Source organism: Ictidomys tridecemlineatus, chromosome 6 (genome assembly GCF_052094955.1).
Source record: "Ictidomys tridecemlineatus isolate mIctTri1 chromosome 6, mIctTri1.hap1, whole genome shotgun sequence".
NCBI classification, from domain to species: Eukaryota; Metazoa; Chordata; class Mammalia; order Rodentia; family Sciuridae; genus Ictidomys; species Ictidomys tridecemlineatus.
Window position 1 is genome coordinate 133,697,758 of NC_135482.1, and position 19,799 is coordinate 133,717,556.

The 19,799-nt window shown below is 40.9% G+C and overlaps 1 protein-coding gene across 1 annotated transcript; it reads right to left on the reverse strand.

Annotated features, from left to right (window-relative positions):
* Window positions 1–507: 507 nt before the first annotated feature.
* Window positions 508–9,707, reverse strand: Cln5 (CLN5 lysosomal BMP synthase). The gene is made up of 4 exons (XM_005324797.5): window positions 9,294–9,707; window positions 5,932–6,097; window positions 5,032–5,257; window positions 508–2,440 (listed from the first exon to the last, which is right to left on the reverse strand). Exons 1-4 carry the CDS (start codon window positions 9,458–9,460, stop codon window positions 1,929–1,931), a joined length of 1,071 nt encoding a protein of 356 aa, XP_005324854.1. The 5' UTR covers window positions 9,461–9,707; the 3' UTR covers window positions 508–1,928.
* Window positions 9,708–19,799: the final 10,092 nt, after the last annotated feature.

Sequence of the window (19,799 nt, forward strand, 5' to 3'; positions counted from 1 at the left end):
TGCTTTTAAAACATTACTATTAGAATCTTGCTTTAAAAGTCAGGGTCCATGTACAGAAGTCCCTGTTTGTTTCTGCTGTGGAGCCAAGCTCTGATTATATAACTTAATATAAGACTCTTTGCTTGTCACTTCAGTGCAGTTCTAGAAATCCAAAGTAACTTTTTATAGCAATTTTAAGATTTGTAGAAATTGGTGTTGCCCGAGTTAGCCAGTAGATGGTGATAATGTAAAGATCCAGTTTTCTTGTACATAAAAGGCAACATCATTAGGAATGGCTTAGGCACTAATTAATGTGAATGGATAGGCTGAAAGTGAGGCAGTGGAAGAAAGTTCTCCCTCTGTATTTGAGGAAGTCTTTATGTAAACTCTGCAGTAGGCTGAATGGTTTAGTGCAGTGCTTCTCAAGGTATCTGTGGTGATGGGGTTTTTACTTTACACTTGTGCCTATACTTTTCAAAAATGCAATAAAAATGCTAGGTGAAAGAAATAAGAAAAAAACATACAAAATACAAGCCCCAGATTTTTTTTATTAGATTAAATAGAAAAAATATCCATCAAACAGCTTTAAGAGTTTCTAAATGCTTCTTATCAATATCTATACTTTCATCTCCCCACAGACTAGTAATATTTGGTGGACGGGCACTGGTTCAAGGGCTACAGTTAAGAATATAACTGGAAAACAGACCTGAGTTCAAAATCTGACTCCCTGACTACTAGTGAGGTAGCCATGGAAAAGAAGTTAACCTGTCTAAGCCCCAATTTTCTCATTTGGGTCAGGTAAGTAATATCAATGATTAGGCTTTTTATGAGAGCTTAGTGATAATGCACTAACCACCTCTCAGGAAGCACTCATGTGTTTGCTGAAACTGAATAATATAATTGGTGCATTTACATATTAAACAGGTTGTTTTCTCTGATCATCACTCTATCGACTTACTGGTGTTTTTCATGAGCTAAAAAATAAATACACAGTTGAGCATAACGTACTTAAAGAACCTTGAGTGTGTTTGATGGCCCTAATGCAAGCATAGCTACTTGAAGATCCTTCACAGAAACCTGTCCTCTCTCTGGGAAGTGCACCCACTTTCACTGCACTGATAACACGAGTGGGAGAAGGGAGATACTTTCACATGGCTGCAGCCAGATACTTCAGTGTCCCAGATGTCTGAAGAACTGCTGAAGTATTACAGTATCAGCTCAAAGTCTAGGTGATGGAAAAGGCTGACATGAAATCTACATTAGGCAAGATAAAGGATGATACTTTATTTGATTAATCATTACAGCTACAATTCATTGTGAACTTCCTACACCAGATATAAAGTGACTTCGATCTTTGTAACAATCCTGACATAATCTTTTATGACAATCATTTTAGAGAGAAGGAAACTAAGGGTTAGAGATGTTATTCTGCTTAAATCCAGAAATTTTGTTCTTTAACACTGTATCACACCCGAAAGCACAACCACTCCAGCTTAGGTGGCTAAACAAATCTTTAAAGCCAGGTGAATGGAATGCAGCCAGATTATTATACCTGGTTGCAAAAGTTATAAAAGCTATAAAGTCAGTCTAAACTACCAAAAAGCACTTAAATGAAAAAATATACCAAGAGAAGTAGCTTCCACCAAGAAAATGTCACTATTGAAAACAAGAACCTACATACCTAATATGAGCCATAATTCTCAGTAGTAACAAAGGCTTGGAAATTGAAATCAAGACATTTAACATGCTCACTCTGGCCAACATAATAAGGGTTTCAGCTTTTTCTCAAAAAGTTCTGAAATGTTAATGTGCTGCAAATCTGCCAATATACAGTTTACCTTTCCGCCTCAAGGAAGAAAGGCTAACAAACCCACAAATGTAAAAATCATACCTTGAAAAAGTGATATGCTAGTGGTTGGAGGGAAAAAATGAGTAGTAGAGTTAAAGTTCTATAAACTAGTGAATGTTTTCTGTCTGTTAGGTAAAGGGATTTCTTCATATGTGATTTTAATAAAAGGGAATTTCATAGGCAAAAACCAATATTCAAAATTATAAAACAAATAGAAACATCTATGCATAATCACTGAGTCAAAAATTTGCAACAGACTCAACAGAAATTCTTTAGATGATAAATGTGGTTTGAAGGGGTAATAAAATTTTTTTATGGCTGAAGCAAGAGTCTTGTTTCCTATTGGCCCAAAAATAGATGTTTCATTTCCCAAATAAGTAGGTTCTCCACTGTAAAGAAATATTCTTGTATAATTGGTTTCTATCTTCTTGAACTCTGCTCCAAATTCAGCCAACTTTTCATATGTCCTTAACACAAACTTTGAACAGTCATAGGATTCAAACCATGTCTCTGCTCCTTTTATAGGGCTGGCTTGGACAGTCCATGTTTCATAATAAATTCCTGTTTCATTGTCCTGTTTCACCCACTTTGCCATTTTGTTAAATGTGCTTCCTAGTTAAAAAAGCAAAAGAACAGTATGTGAACATCAAAGCTAATGAAGTTTTAAGTAAACAAGTTCTGACCTAAGATTGTGGATACACACAAGTAAGAGATTTTTTTTTTTTTAACTTCCAAAGCTGAATCTTTCAACAGGAATCTAATCTCAGCCAATTTTTATTCCATTCTTCAAGCCATGGCTATATTATAAACATTAGATATAATATGCACATAAAGAGTCTTATTATTTCTATAATCGTTTAATCTATAGTCAAGATTAAACAAATGCAGCAGCTCTATTTTTTTACCTTATTCAACAAACCTGAGAGTCAGAGGCAAAAGAGAAAAAGGAAGCAAGGAAGGAACTATGGAAGAGGAGAAGGAGAATGGGTAAAAGAGAGTATAAGAAAAACTGAGATGGGGAAAAGGCTGAACTTTAGTGTTACAAAGCATGGCATGCACAGAGCATGAATAGTTGCCTGGAGAAGGCTGGCCTGCTAGTTAAGAGAAGCACCCATCTTCAATATTTGGTACTTCCCTTTTCTTCCTGTATATATAGGTGATAGGAAGCTACTGATGGCGTCCCCACTACCATGCAAATTCTTCCCATGAATCAACTGAACTGGAAATGGTTTTGGCCAACTTCATAAACTACACAGTCACCAGGATGGTTAGCCTTCTCTCCTGCCAACACTTTGTACCTGACAAGAAGAATCTTTACAAATATTAAAAAAATACTGCAATCTGCATGGGCATAACCATTATCTGGGCATTTATAATGCCCAATAAAACTGGGCCCCAACATTTCACTTTGTCGCTGTTAGCAAACCTTTCTTTGCTTATTCAAACTTGAGACCACAAAATAAATACTTCATGCTCTGTAAAACAGAGTGGTTGCTGTTATCAATTTCACAGAGTTAAAACTATGGGGTAATAGAAAGCCTGTTTTCTTAGAACTGGGGATACTGTTCTTAAGTATTCAAGTTCAAAAAGCCATCACTGTACCTAAGAACTAAGCCACTACTGTGTTGCAAAACACTGTTTTGTAACATGAAGAAAAGGTTACAGAAAGCATTAATTACAAGACAGATGGACAACTTAAAAGTCTTAAGTAACAGCACACTACAAACATTACAGAGAAGAGTAGTCACATGTTCAAATGATCAAGTTATGACAGAAGGGAAATCTTCAGATAATGAAGTAGGTGGAAATGGAGAAAGGAGAGATGTGAACTGGCTTGGAATGAAACAGCAACTATAAACAAAGTTTTGCTAAGAGATGTACTTTCATATTGTTAGAATGGTTTGGGATATATCAATTAGAAAGGAGGAGGAAGGACTAGAAAATAGCATAATGTTTTTAGTTCATGACCTTGAGAAACAGGTAGGTCAACCATTGCTTGGTTCAGCCTCAATTCCTTATTTGTGAAAGAACAAAGGATGTTTTTACCTTTCCCACCAAATTATAGGTCAATGCACCTTAAAATGATTTGTAAAAAAGATATGTAAGTAGAAAGCCTGATCATTTCCCCCCAGTCCTTGGATCCACTGAATAATTATTATCACAAACAGTGCTTTCATTTCAGATGTTTCCACTTTTAGGGGAGACAGCAGTTTAGGATATAGTCCTCTGTAAGTGCTATGGGTGAGTAGCATTTGATGTGGGAGGCAATGGGAAAACATGGTAAACTGTGACCCATTGTCACCTAATGAAACACTGATGAGGTTCTGCTGAATTCCTTTTACCACTAACCCACAATGCAACACATGCAAAATTCCAACATTTCCCAAAAGAATAGAAAATCACAGATAAAATATTTAAATTGCTTAAGAGTGCCTCAAATTTATAAGATCATATACATTTGGGGAGGTAAGGTACCAAAGAATGGTTTATGGGCTGGAGGTCTGGCAGGGCTGGAGCCCCACCTACTTAGCTGTAAAACTTTAAGCTATCTGTGCCTCAGTTTCCCTATCTGTACAATGAGGGAAATAATAATATCTCTATAATGGGATTGTTGTGATGATAAATGATGTACATATACAGCACTCAGAATAGGGCCAGGCCCAGAGTAAGTCCATGTGATTAATAGCTATTATTATTTCTCAACATAAAGATGATATCTTTAAAAAATATTATTTTAGGTGTAGTTGGACAGAATATCTTTATTTATTTTTATGTGGTGCTGAGGATTGAACCCAGCACCTTGCACATGCTAGGCCAGCACTCTACTGTAGAGCCACAACCCCAGCCCCTCAAGATGGTATTTTAATTTATCGTCACTAAAAATTTTTTTCAGGCACAGCCAATTGGTTCTTTAATCAGGCAAGTCTGGGTTCCCTTTTCCTCCTATTTTATTTAGAAAGTCTAATTTAATTGTACATTCATTCATTGTTTAACATGGAATAGAGCCAGAGATAAGCTACTCATTATCTATTGGTGAAGTTCTCCACAAGTACTAGTTTGGGTCAAAGTGTAGTGGTTCTATAAGTACATTTTTCAAATGACCTCTAAGGAGTAGAACATTACTGAAATGCCTCAATGGAAGTAATTCCTTTCATTTGGATATTGATGCAATCCTCAAACACCGCCACAGTTTTGAAACGTACCTGATATGGTTGCTACTAAAACTAATGTCCCATTTTCCTTCCAATGGACATCATCAATTCCTTCAAAAAAGCAGGCAGCTCCTTGATTACACCAGAAAGGGGCATTCATTTCAGGCCGCAGATGGGGAAATGTACAATTGCCAAGCTGGAAAAGTTCATACCATTCCATTGTGTAGTTCTTGCCAGTTAATGTACTCTTGAATCCAATGGCATCATGCATAATTTTCTGTGTAAAGATATGAACTTATGAGAGCAACTGTTAAGTGGCCATGGGTCCAGGTAACCTGATGCACAACAACATGGTGAACCACTGTGCATATCAAGTAGGACAACTGTTTGTCCAGAGATCCCTTTTGGTGTCGCTATTCTTGTGTCCACTCTGTGGCCCCTTAAACTCCAGCCCTCATCCACTCTGGGTTTGGCCATGGCTTCTCAGGGAGTAGGGGTGTATGCTGTCATCACACTCATAATTTTCTTACAGCTTAGAGTAAGTACAAGACACCCCCATGCCACAGCCTCAGAAAGGAACTCCACACACATCTCAGGGTGATGATGTGCTAACCTGGAAACATGCCCACAATAGGACCTAGAAATCAAGGGTGTCTACTGCCTGCCCTTTCCCTTCTTCTGGGATTCCTACTTTCTCATTTTCCAGGAGCTGGGTAGTAAAGTTGCATTCAGAGTCATTACATTAAAAGGGATTCAAGCATGTGCATTTGTTACTGTCAGGGTTATAAAATCTGATCATAACTATTTGATAACTCATTTTAAATACTGTTGGGAGGCACATCAATGAATTTGTGGTAAAAAAAGCAGTCACTAGAATAGTGACTATTCCAATTGATTTAATAACTAGGGCATTTAATCAACCAATGTTACAAGATCAGGGTGCATCCTTACCAAATGTCCTAGGAGGTCTCCATATTTAAATTCCCACACTGGAGCTTGTAATCGAAAGACTTCAATGACATCCTCACTCTTCATTACTGGGATTGGTGAGCCAGCGGGACAGAAAGTGTACTTAGCTTGACAATAAGGGTCTGGTTCTGGACGGAAGGAAAAGCGTCTAATAAAAGAGAAACCGTAAACTTAGATTCTAACAGGAATTTAGTTGTTCTCATACATGTTAAAGTCCAGTTTTTCATTTCAGTGTCAGTAACATTTAAGGAAACACAAAGATTTGACCATATTGAATAAATATAAACGTATATTTTACTTGTTACCTATGAACAAACTTACGATTTTATTTATTTATTTATTTATTTATTTATTTATTTACTTACTTACTTACTTACTGGTACTAGGAATTGGCTGAGTTGCTCAGGGCATGCTAAGTTGCTGAGCCTGGCCTTGAACTAGTGATCCTCCTGAGCTCGGAGCCACTGGGATTTCAGGTGTGAGCTACCATGTCCAGCTTTTCTCTTTTGCAGTTCTGGGAATCAATCCCAGGGCCTCACACATGCCAGGCAGACACCCACTGAGCCACATCCCCAATCCAACAATAATGCCTTTAATAGCAAATAAAACAGAATATGTGCTATATTTACTTAATAATTAATCAACATTCATTCAAAAGCATTTGCTGAGGGTCTAAAACATGCAGGGCTCTACTGGGAAGAAAGGAAACAAAGCAGAGTCTTGGGTGGGAGCTAGGAAGACATTCAACTCTCAGCCATGAGGGTGCCCCGGGGCAAGTGCTCAACTAAGGAAATTAGTCCTATGGTAGGGGATGGGGAGAGAATGGGGAGGACAAAGGAGGAGATATGGACCTGGCCTTGGTTTCCATGTACTTACTAAGACAATGTGGACAGAAAAGGAGAGAAAACATTAGGTAATATTATCCAACCATACACAGTAGAAGGATCTCCAGAAGGTTCAGGCTTCAAGGCAGTAGTGGGAAGAGGAGAGGTAAGCAGGGGTTATCACTCTGTCACTAGGAAAGTATGAACAGCAGCAGCCCCTAGAGCCCTGCAACTGACAGAACTAAGCCCCCAAGTGAGTATAAAGTAGCAGATCTAATAGGGCTGAAGATGCCCTAATATAAACCTTATTTCAATTAATTATAAGAGGGTCAGGAAAGGCCAAATTAAGGCTGAGAGATCAGTCAGGAGGAGCCTGCAATAATTCAAGAAAACAAAATAGACCTGAGAAAGCCCAGCATCAGACCAGCTAGCTGAACTTAGCCAGACAGATGCTGGTCACCTTCTATACTTGGCACTCAAAGAATCAAGAATAAGAAATGCCCTCTAACTCCTAAGAATCCTGATTCCCAAAAGTTCTAGTCAGATATATTTTGTTACAATCCTAGCAGGTGAACACATTCTATTTTAGTTTAGGTACTTAACTGGTTTAAACAAACATATAATTATTCATGTTAAAATTTATTTTAGATCAAAGGTAATTTAAAAAGTAAACTGAAGTATGAATTTAATAAAGGCAATAATATATTCAACTGGGATCATTGAATAGGAGACAAGCACTTAATTACTGAAACTTTAAAGAAACAGTGAAGAAGTCATAGACAACATGTTGCCCTAATACTAAATCATAGTTTGGGATTTATATTCTCTTCCTTGTTTTGTTGAAAACTTAATTTTTATTTCATGTAACACTGTATTAATATTTTCAAGAAAAACAGCTTTAACCCTCCTATGGTTTGGTTATCAGGGTTTTCTCAAAAGTTCCTATTACCAAGGGAGGGAAGGGGAAACACTGAGGCACGTATTTTCCAAATTATTTTGTTGTGTGCCTGTACAAATATGTACTACAAATCCCACCAATATGTATAAATACAATGCACCAAAAAAATGTGGGAAAAGGTTCCTTTTAACACAGGAATGTTCAGAGGTGGAATGATTAGATTATGTGAACTGTAACCTATCAGTCCATCCTAGTTTTAAGGTACTGGGTGGTAACTATAGGCAGGTGAGGCATGGCTGCAGAAGATTGGTCACTGAGGCATGCCCTGGAACAGCATCTTCCCTACGGCCCCTTTCCCCCTTCCCTCTCTGCTCCCTAACCCTACCATGAGGGTGAGCAGCTTTCCTCTGCTGGGCCCTTCCTCCATGATGAGCTCCCTCATTATGGCTCCAGGATGCATCTGGCCTTTGGACTGAGACCTTCCAAACAGAGAGCCCCAAATAAACTCTTCCTCCTCTTGTAGGGTCTTTTGGTCACAATGATCAATAGCTAACTAAAACAAACCCCAAACCTCTTTTCACATATATCAAGCAAAAACATTCATTCCACTCACAGAATATATGAATGTTTAGGTTTGAAACTACTGGTATTTACTAGAGTTAATCTTGCCAAAACGCTAAGATAAGTGCTAACCACCATCCTATTTTCTGCATTCTCTATGTGTCCCCAGAGATACTGGGTAACTTTGCTAAGATCACACAGTGAAACCAGAATCAATCCCCAGAAGTCAGAATCTAGAACTCTGCTCCTGATCATGAGGCTGTGAGGTTATCCTGCATCTGATTCATCAGTTTGTCACGCACAACTGTGTGTGTATTCAAAAGCTGCTGGTCCTTCCCCTGCCAGATGCTGACATCCATGTTTTCTTTTTCTGTCCGTAGCTGTTTACCAGTCTTAGGCTGTATGAACACTGTTGTAGGTCAAAGTCTCCAAATCAGGTTTTCGGGTCTCGATTTATGACCAGCGTCCTACCTTCAGCATGAAGAACGTGGACAAATTAAGCGACCAACCTTCCCAGTTTGGGACTACCTGGGACTCAGGGTGGAGATACCCCAGATTTGGGTACTTAAAACTGCAAAATCCGGGGAATACCTGGGCAAGTTGGTCAACCTCTAAATAGTGTCAAATGTTATGCAGTACTAATGACAGAGCGTGAAATAAGTAATAAATGCAATATGCAAAATGCTTTAAACTTTTTAAGCAGTTAAATAAGTTAGATAAAAGCAGTAACTAGTATCTACAAGTCACTCGATAAAGTAACACTGCTCCCCGTTTCTTCTACAATTGAGACTGCTCCAGTTCTGGCTCCCACGTCCAAGAGGGAGAAGGGCCCCAGGGGCCGGGAGCAAAGGGCGACTGCAACACTCCACTCCTTAACTTTGTTCTAATGACGCCTCCGCGCCGCGGGGTAAGCCGGACCCATCACCCTCGCCGGCGCGGGGTTCCAGCCCTTCAGCACCCGACGCGCTCGACCCCTGTCACCAGCCCGGCCGTGCGCGCGCCCCAGGGACCGCGCGCCCCAGGGACCGCGCGTCCCCGCCCGCGCGCGCCGTCGTACTCACTTGTAGGGCACCGGCCAGTGGCGGCGGGAGAGGCCGCCCGAGGCCCGCGGCCAACTCAACGCCGCCGTCAGCCCGAGCAGCGCCAGCGCCCAGCGCCGAGGCGCGCGCCCCGGGGCCGCTCCCTGCGCTCCCCAGGCCCCCAGCCCGGCGCCCTCGGTCAGCGCCATCAGGCGGCTCGAGCGCTTCCGGCGCCTCCCCAGCCGGCGGCCGCGGAGACCTGTCGGGCGAGCATGCGCGGAGCTGCGAACCCCGACTCCCGCCGCCCACCGCCTCGGCCCGGGTCCAAGTCCTGGGCGCGAGACGCCTCGGAGCGCAGGACGCTCTCCCAGGAGCGCAGGACGCTCTCCCAGCGAAGCGCCGACGACTGGACCAGACCGGGTTCCTGTCCTCCCCGGAGCCCTAAGTGGTGGTGTCTGCCAGACTTTGCTGGTCGGGAATGCGCTTTGGTCCTGCCCCTAGGAGAATTCCGCCCAGGCCTGGGGCCTCCAGTTTTAATCATTGATCAGTGATACGCATTGTCTTGGCCATCAAGCAAACATCCTGCTTGGCTTCTGATGTCCTGAGCGTGCCCTGCCATTAGCGTAGACCAGGCTCATCTGTGTCTTTCCACAGTGACAGGACTTATTGGATAAGATTAATTCACAAGCTACATAAGTTTCGTTGCTACATCGCTTTCATTGACTTTAATTCACCGAGATACTCTGTGTCCACTAGTGTTGTGACTGAGACAATGTCTCACAAGTTTTTTCTTTTTTTTTTTTCTTTTTCTTGTGGTGCTGGGAATTAAACCCAGAGCCTTGTGTAAGGCAAGGCAAGCATTCTATCAACTGAGCTATATCCCCAGCCCACAAGTTTTTTTATTCCGTTCCCATCTTAATTACTAACATCTTTAATGCGCAAGTCACGCTTCATACTTTGACTAATATGTATGTATGTATATATGTATATGTGTGTATATATATATATATATTTTTTTTTTTCTAGAAAGAGTTAAGGCAGTTGGCAGGATTTCAAGGAGCTTACCAAGAACAAAGGCAGAGAGCAGATACAAAAGCGAAGAGTCACTGAAGGAGGCCAGAAATGGATATTTAAGGAACCAATTTGAAGAGTTGAGGCAAGGGTCCAAATAGCAGACATTTTCACAGAGTAGCTTAAAGTGGGCTTTGTGTCATCATGGGCAGGAGAAACCGCCCTGAGCAGGAACATAGAATGGGAAGCTTTCTGGCCAAGGTTAGTGACCATTCACCAGGCAATGAGATCTGTATGCTGCCAGTCCAGTCTTGGGATTCTTTGGTGGTTGTGAGTTGTTAAGTGAGGGGGTTATGTAAGGTGTCATTGCTAAGCTCATGTGTCTGGTATTCATGATATGATTTGATATGCTCAAGTATCCACATGCTTCTGATTTAATTTGATGTCAACTTTTTATTGACATGAACACATTATTCATCAATTTGTGCCTGTGGTTGTGCTGGGCAGATTGTGGCGGTTTTGTGGTGGCATCCCCCCTCTTCCACAGAAAAATCTTAATTAAGCTTCTCCAGAGACCTCACCATTATTGTTCATAATTGATTTTGGACTCTCAATAAAATTTCTGCAAAAGAATTTTTAGGTGGGGGATATGCCTGCAGAGGCAGAGAATGATAAGAAAGACTAACCCAAGGCCTTCAAAGAGCCTTTTGCATTTCAGAGTTAGGTCTTTGAAAGCTAGCTGGTGGGAGAAAGAAAGAAAAACAAAGCAAAACAAAAAACAAGCAAACAAACAAACAAACATAAAAAACGCTCTTTCTCAGGCACTGATTTTTCAGAGAGAGAGCATCCTTGGGGTTATTTTTCTAAAACCTGAAAGCTGGGAGTCAAGAAGAGTAAAAAATAAAATAAAATAAAACAAAAAACCTACTGTTATGTGAACTTCTGCAGATTGTGAACCTCTGAGTCCCTGCCCTTACACACTGAGTATAAAGTTCTAAAACTTCCTGAACTCCTGGGATTGATTGATTATGGTGAAAGCTTTTTCCCTCTGAACCTGGCTGCAGCCAATAAACCTGCTTCCTGCTACTTCCCTGATGTCTAGCTTCATCTGTCCCCCAACATTTTATTTGCAAAAACAAGGTGTAGAGTCATTTTACCTTGGCACTTGTACTCAAAATGTGGAAACTCATGGCATACTAAGGCTTTATAAAATGGAGTAACTCAGGGCAAGGCACAGCCTGGAAACTGCTATTCTTTACATCATGGAATAACTCAGAGCAAGGCACAGCCTATGCTCCATATCTGGGCTTCTCCTTTGGAGTCTCCTACACCTAACACTTACCTAGGTGCCCAAAGCCCTGACTAGATGCCAACAATATTTCAGTGTATGAGAATTTTTATTTGGAGGCAGAGGGTACAAGAAAGCTTGAGGATAGTAATGGGGAAATAATTTGCCCTCACTGGGCCAGAGCCAGTGAAAACAATGGTCAACACAAACCGTATGTAGTTTGTGTTATCATCGATGCTATGGAATATGTTCTATTGTATTGGATCTACCACTTTATTTGGAAGAAAATGTTACATTGCCTTCTTATATTTAATCCTTCAACCTGCTCCCCAAGAAACAATGGCATCAAGTGCCCTGCTTCTGATGAAACACTCTGTCCATGAATGCTGACTTAACCGTATGCTAACGGGCCTCACCACATGGTCACCTGTTGAACCAAAGGGCAGTCTGCAGAACCCTCAGACCAGTACGTCCCAACTCCTTCACTTCACCCATGACACATGGGATCCATAGTATTTGTCAACATATTGGAAAAGCAAAGTGGCTTTTGTGGTCAGAGGTAACCACCACAACCCAAGTTGAGTATGTGTGTGTGTGTGGTGGAGGAGAGGGGGAGGTGTTACTGGCTTCCTCAGGTTTGCCAGACCTGGGGGTAGATAGGAATCAGCTTTCACCCCCCCAAAACACACACACGAACACACTGTACCCTTGTCCACATGCTACACAGGGTTGTAGAGTTCTAAGGAGCTTCTGGCAGGGTCCCAATATAACAGTGATCTACTTTATGCTTTGAATATAACCTTTGCTGCCCTTATTTTTTAAATGGACAAGTTTCTTTCTCTTCCTCTCTCCCTGCTCCTTCCTAATCTGTCCCACTCCCTAACAGGATTGCCTTTCTTCCCCACTCTTCCCTAGAGTTCTTTGCCCCTGAGTGCACACCCACCCTAGGAATGAAGTAATCCAGACTTTGGGGATGACACCAGAAGATCTCAGGAATGACCATCTCCCAAATTAACAAGTGAATTACAACTCCAGACAGAACTCACCTAGAATGTCGCCTTTGAGTCACCTCTTTAAAAGCCCCCTGTTTCTGCTGATGGGCAGAATCGCAGCCCTTGGGAAAGGAGTGCCCTGTGTTTCTCCTTTGCAAGCAAAGCAATAAACCTTTTTCCTTTTCCTCAAAACTGTGTCCTCATTATTGGATTGACATTGGGAACGAGCTTTCAGCAACATCATCTCACATTCACTTGTCTAAGCGTTTACAAGACTCTCCTACTTCTCTATATACTACCACCCACCTCAAAATGACCAGAGATAAACTGGCCTCTCTAAAGATACACCCAAGATGAGAGGGGACAGCATGCTGGTAGCCATGAAAGCTGAAACAGAATGTCTGATTTGAATAGCACCCACAGGATTCTGTGGGTCCGCCCTTGACCAGTAACTTTAAAACTATTCAAGAGGAGAAACTCTTCAAAATCATAGTAGAGGCTTTAGAGTCAATAGAACCAAACACCAGAAAGCCACTGCAGAACTTACTATCTGTGCCAAGACAGTCCAGAGCTTAAAAAAAAAAAAAAAAAAAGTTGAAAAAAGTTGAGCTTAACCTTGGTCAGAGGTAAGGGTGACCCCTTTGGCATCTGCAATCCCCACCAGGTACAGGGAGGTGTCATGTAAGAATGTACCCTCATGTGAGCCCTTACAGTCCCCAGTAACTCCCACACCCCTCAGTTCTGATCTGCTTCTGTTCTTGAATCAGACCCTATTCCTCTTGGTTATGACCCCACACACACCCAGTTTGTAGACCATTATTGCCTGATCCTTCTGCGTATTGGTTACTTCCCTCTAATCCTTGTCTTGTAAGGCTTTAGAACCCACAGATAGAACTGAATTTTAATCTAAGTGGTTTTCCTCAGGTTTGCCACATAACGGGAACACTTCTGTCTGATAAAAGTCAGGTTTCTTCGGAAATGTAAGAGACTGCACACCAGAGGGACCACAAAGCATCTCTATGAACAAATGACAAGGAATGTTATTATAGGATTTGGGGAAGGATGGAATTGAAATTCAAATGAGCCATGTTTTGGCAGGCAAGGATATGTGTCAGTACACTGGAGTAAGGGCTGTGGATGTGTAGCTCAGTGGTAAAGCACATGCCTGGCATGTGTGAGGCCCTCAGTTCAGTCCCTAGTAGGACAAAACAAAAACAAAAAGCTGAAAATAGAACTTACAAATAGTTGGTGGTCACAGTGATAGAGGAAGTATTTCATGGCTGAGCTGCATCTCTAGCCCTTACTTCCTTACAGCTTTGAGTGTCTGATAAAATAGACTACAAAGTGGACCCGGGGTACTATTTCCTTGTGACTCTAAAGTTAAAATAAAGATGGAATTCTTGTCCAGAAACTCCTATCAGAAGCATTGCATCTACCTGGGTTGATTCTCTGAGATTCTCCAGGGAAAGGTGAAATATTTCACTCCTACTGATATAAATTCAAACAGGAAAGTCTCTGAATCTGTAATTTTAGACAACAAAATTTCTCAGTGAATAAGAAGAAAACAGGAGATTGTTATGACACTATACTAACAGGTCGGTTTGAGGTGGCTGAGGAACAAAGCACCAAGGAACCCACAAGAATCACAGGTCAGGTGCCAGCAGAACCTCCTGTCAATCAGCGGGGTCTCTTGACCAATCCCAATCTCAGCAAGCTCCCCTGACCAACCCCAGTGGGACAAGGGACTCTAAAAACCTCCCTTTCCTGTCCCAAGCCCTCCATTCCTGCCCTAAGCACAATAAAAATTCCAGTCTGTCTGAGCCCCACGCTTTTCCCCATCACCCTGTTGGTCTCCATAAAGCCTCCTTTAGCAGCCCTTTTAATCTGCCTCCTTTTGGTCACTGCTGCCTGACCTTACATACCTTACCTATCATAGTTTGAGAGAAAAGTTGTTTTTCTGATAATTCTGAGGCTTACTTTATCTTTTATTTCAGGCTGATGAATAATAAAGCAGATTTTTAAAGTTCAAGCTAATTTGTACTTGTTTCACTTATAATTCCATGAGCATGATAAACCATTATTCTGGCTTAAGTGACTGAAGGGGCTTCACCCAAGTTGCCAAAGGAGTCCATGGAAGATGAGCCCTGCCCTTGACACACTGATTTCCCACATAATTTTTTTTTTCTTACAATACGGGATTGAACCCAGAGGTGCTTTATCACTGAGCTTACATCCCCCAATTTTTTATTTATTTATTTATTTATTTTAAAAAAATACTTTCAGTTGTAGATGGCACAATATCTTAATTTTTTAAAAAATTTATATTTATGTGGTGCTGAGGATCAAACCCAGCGCCTCATACATGCTAGGCAAGTGCTCTACCACTGAGCTACAGCACGAGCACTATTGTTTATTTTGAGACAGGGTCTGGCTAAGCTGTTGAGGCTGGCCTCCAGTTGGGATCTTCCTACCTCAGCCTCCTGAGTCACTGGGATTACAGGCGTGTGCCACTGCACCCAGCTTCCACACCAATTTTAATGCAAGAGATTAAGAAAATCTTGTTGTTATTTATCAACCAATCAACAAAAAATCTCCCCCCAAAGTTTATGAGACTTGAGTATACTCACCTATTTTTTTTTCTAGATAGACACAATATCTTTATTTATTTATTCTTATGTGGTGCTGAGGATCGAACCTAGGGCCTCACGCATGTGAGGGAAGTACTCTACCACTGACCTACAGCCCCAGCCCTGTTTTTATAGGTGCTTAATTGGCCTACACACTCACTACATCAACTCTATATAGTTGCTAGTTTCAGATTTTTATTAACAGTTTCACTTATCTATAATATTATTTTAGATCAAGGATAAGTTTAATTTGTTTATGTGTGTGTGTATGTGTGTGTTTTGTGGTAATGGGAATTTAACCCAGGGCCTTGGACATGCTAGGCAATCACTCTACTATAGCCCCAATTATAAATTTAAAACCACAATTTAAGTGTGAATTTATAAAGTTAGAAATTACAATAGACACATAGTCATCTACTTAATTTGTGATACTTAAAAACAAACAATATTATGGATCCATAGCTAATACTTCGCCCTAATCCTAAATCAGTAATTTTGGATTTACAATCTTTCATTAGTTACATTGACTCATTTAGAACAATTCTTTAATCTTGTATTTATTTATTGAATTATTTTTTTTATTTCTGTTGCAAATAATTTATCAATTTTCTCAAGAAAACTAGCTTCAGAACAAAAACTTCTCTTTTCTTCACGTTGTTAAATAAAATTTATGGAAGGCCATTGTTTTTTTGTGTTTGTTTGTTTGTTTACTGTGCTTCTGCATTAGGTTCCAACAAGCCAAACTAAAATGTAGTCCTTTGTGTTAAGTGCCAAGTAAACAAAGTGAAGCTTTAAAGAAACAGGAAAACCCTCCAAAATAGGAGATTCATAGCAACCAGCAAAAAAAAGGGCCCTAATCAATCTGTCCTCTCTGCTTTTACCCTCATAAGGAAAGTAAGCTGATGTTAACCAACCCACTTTTTGTATTTCTGTTTCCTGTTCCTGCCCAAGTTGTCCAACCAAAACCAACGGTTCTGCCATGCCCCGCAAAGCTTCCTCTATTTTAGGTGGGATGCTGTCCAACTTGTGAATCACTTATGAAAGTCAATTAGATTTTCAAGCTAAATTTGTTCAAGTTTTGAGGGTTGAACCCAGGGCTTTGCACATGCTAGGTAAGCACACTATCCCTGAACTTCAAATTTCAGCCCTGAAATTTTGTTTTTAACCATGTATATCCCGGAAAATGAAGGGGTGCAAACCTGTCAGGGAGCAGAAACACACTAATGTCAAGATTTTAACCCAGCTGACATTTTCTACATTTATCCTCCCAACAACCCTGTGAAGAAGGTGCTAAGCACCCCACCCAGAAGACCCTTACCATAATTAAGCAAATACTTCCCACCATAATTGTAACATATAAGTTCCTTTTCTTGGCAGAAAGCTTTATAACAGAATAGCAGTAAAAATTTCTAAAAACAACTCAATGCGAGTTAGGACTTCCTGTTTCTTGTGAGGACTAAAAACTGAGTTTGGCCACAGACTTGATGATGTCACTTCTGCTTTTGTTGTAAAACCTCTGACTGATCTAAAATGTGGGACAAAAAGTACTTTCTGTGAACTTATTATTAATAAATATTATTTTTATGTAGACTCTTGCAAAAATGTAAAACTTCAAGTCCCCGCCCCCCAATAAAGTTCTAAGAATTTCCAGACTCATGGTCCAGAGAATCTTTTAGGCAATAGCCCCTCTGGATACTGCAGCCAACAAACTTGCTTTCTGAAAATTCCTCTGGGTGTCTAGTCTCTTTTGTCCTACAGCAGTGCTACTTCCTAGTTTCAGACTGAATAAGTGTAGGCACTGAAACATTGAGTAGCTTTCCCAGTATCACAGAAGGCAGTGAGAGTGGCTTCAGATTTGATCCCCAGCACTCAAACCCAGAATTAGGTGATCTTGCTTCTAGAATTCACTATTCTTCTCCTTCTTTCCCTTAATGATGCCTGTGATACACAAGTGCTTTCACAAGCAGTTGCCCTTTCCCTTGCTTGCTGTGTAAGTCATGTGCCCTTCCTCTTTCCTATCTGGAGCACCATGGTCTTAAGCCATGTAAATATCCTGCCAGGTCAGGAGCTAGAATCAGCCTCAGCGGTTTGCTGTTCTTCACCCACGACTTATGACCAGCATCCTACCTCCAGGCTAAAAGTGGGTTTCTTCTTGAAAATAGATGCTCGCCTTATTTGTTTATTTTTTTTTTGACACAGTAGTGCAAAGTTTTGTTTTTTGTTTTTTTTTAAAGAGAGAGAGAGAATTTTTTTAATATTTATTTTTAGTTTTCAGCGGACACAACATCTTTGTTTGTATGTGTGATCGAACCCGGGCCACACACATGCCAGGCGAGCGCGCTACCTCTTGAGCCACATCCCCAGCCCCAGTGCAAAGTTTTAATACATATTTTTGTAATTGATACATTAAGAATGAATAGAAAAACTAGGATATATATGATTTGAATAGCACAACTTCGTGTTCATTTTTTTTTTTTTTTTTGGTACTGGGGATTCAACCCAGGGGTGCTTTACCACTACTCTATATTTCCAGTCCTTTTATGTTTTGAGACAGGGTCTTACTACATTCTAAGGAATAATAATAAAGAGGAGACAGAGACAAGGTGCAGAGCTGGGAAGGTGGCAAAGTGGCTCCTTGTCCAAGTGGCCATGTTTATTTATACCAATAGGTTACATTAGGTCATTAGTACCATAACTACATTATTGTTTAGAGTATGAGTAAGGCTGCTTATTTTGCAGTTACATTTTACAGTTACAACATGCAATGTTAGGAGCTTTGTGCAGCTCTCAAGGAAGTCCATTGTCTGAAGTTACTGTTAGGCAGGTAGATCCAGGAGCACCAGAGCTTGGGGAAGCCTTGTAGTTATCAAGCAAGCAAGTTCCTTTATTCCCAGGAGTTATATGCCTAAGATTAAGGTTGAAACCCTCACGAAGAGCATTGCTACTGTGGCCAGGCATCCCATATCTTTTACAGGGAAGTTTCCTAGCAGCCAGGCATTCTGCACCTTTGCACAGAAACTTCCTAGCCACCGAGAATGACACAATCAGCAAGTTTATTAGAGACCCCAATCCCAAACACAGAACCCCTACACTAAGTTGCCGGGGCTGCCTTGAATTTGTGATCATCCTCCCTCAGCCTCCCAAGTTGCTGGGATTATAGGCATGTGCCACCATGCCTGCCCTGTGTACAGTGATTTTAAAACTCACATTCTTTTTAAGCTATATGGAATATTCATGAAAACTGACCATTTAATAAACCTCAAATCTAGCCTTAAGATAAAAAGTTTGGTCATTTTTATACATTATATTATCTGACTGCAATGTAATTAAACATAAATAATTTTTCATGTAGTAATACAAACATATTATGTTTAGGATTTATTTTTAAATTGTTCATTTATTTTAATTAGCTATATATGATGGCAGAATGCATTTTGATTCATTGTACACAATTGCAGCACGACTTTTCATGTATTTGGTTGTACACAATGTAGCGTGGCACCACATGTGCAGCCATACATGTACCTAGGGTAATAATGTCCATCACATTCCACCATCTTTCCTGTTCCCATCCCCCCTCCCCCTCCCTCTTGCCCGATCTATTTTTCCCACGTCCCCCTCCCCCATTATGGATCAGCATCCACTTATCAGATAGGGTGCTCGCCTTTTTTAGCACCTGGCACAGCTTAGAGAATTTTGTGGAAGGAACATGAGGCAAAGTCAATTAAAGCTCTGGTAGGGAAAGTAGAGAAGTATTTTCTGGGGGAATGCAGAATTCCTCTTTAATAATAAAAGAATAAATTTCATTCAACTATATGGGGAATATATGAAGTTGTACAGAAGAAATTTGGGGACCATCCTAGTGGAACAAAGTAACCCGATTCTTTGAGCCGTCTTTACTATGATCTTATAAAACCTTTAGGCTACATAAGAGAAATTCTGAACTTTCTAGGAATGAGTTACATTTGTGGGACACAAAATTTCACAAAAACCAGTTACATCTTCATGGCCCTTAGTTAACACTCTATCCAAACCTCAAACTCTGTTTTTAAGCATCCTAGGAAATTATTTATATTCCACTTCTGATGCAGATGAATGGGAGTAATGGTGTTTCGTACTCAAAAACACCATTCAGCCTTAGAACCAAGGAGTGAAAACCTTACTGCACAAAATTTAAAAAATTTTAAAAAATGCAGCCGCCAGGGGGCGCGCGGGCGCCGCCTCCTCAGATCGCAGCGGTCGACTCGCGGCCGGAGGTCCAAGCCCTGGAGGCTACCACCGCTGCCCTCGCGTGGCAGCCAGGCCCAGAAGCTTTGGCGGCGTTGATGCTTCACTCTGAGCTTTTTTCTCTCCTGCGGATTTCTGTTGTTAAGCTGTTCCCTTCGCTCCTTTCTCTGCCATTCGAGAACAGAGGTTTGTTTTTTTTATTTTTTTTTTAATTTTTCTATTTTTCTAGCTGTTTGTTGATGGACCTTTATTTTATTTACTTACAGAAGCTGCTGAGAATCCAACCCAGTGCCTCCCACATGCAGGGCAAGTGCGCCAACGCTGAGCCCCAGCCCCAGCCCTTGAGAACGGTTTTAGAGGCTGTCCTGTGTCTGCTGTCAGAGGGTGAAGAAGGGCAGACCCC

Excerpts from the sequence above, each read along its gene's own strand:
- Cln5 (XM_005324797.5), bottom strand. The coding sequence starts at position 9,460 with ATGGCGCTGACCGAGGGCGCCGGGCTGGGGGCCTGGGGAGCGCAGGGA. Across the intron at positions 6,098-9,293 it reads CACTGGCCGGTGCCCTACAA|ACGCTTTTCCTTCCGTCCAG; the intron begins GTGAGTACGACG and ends CTCTTTTATTAG. Across the intron at positions 2,441-5,031 it reads TTTAGTAGCAACCATATCAG|GAAGCACATTTAACAAAATG; the intron begins GTACGTTTCAAA and ends TTTTTTAACTAG.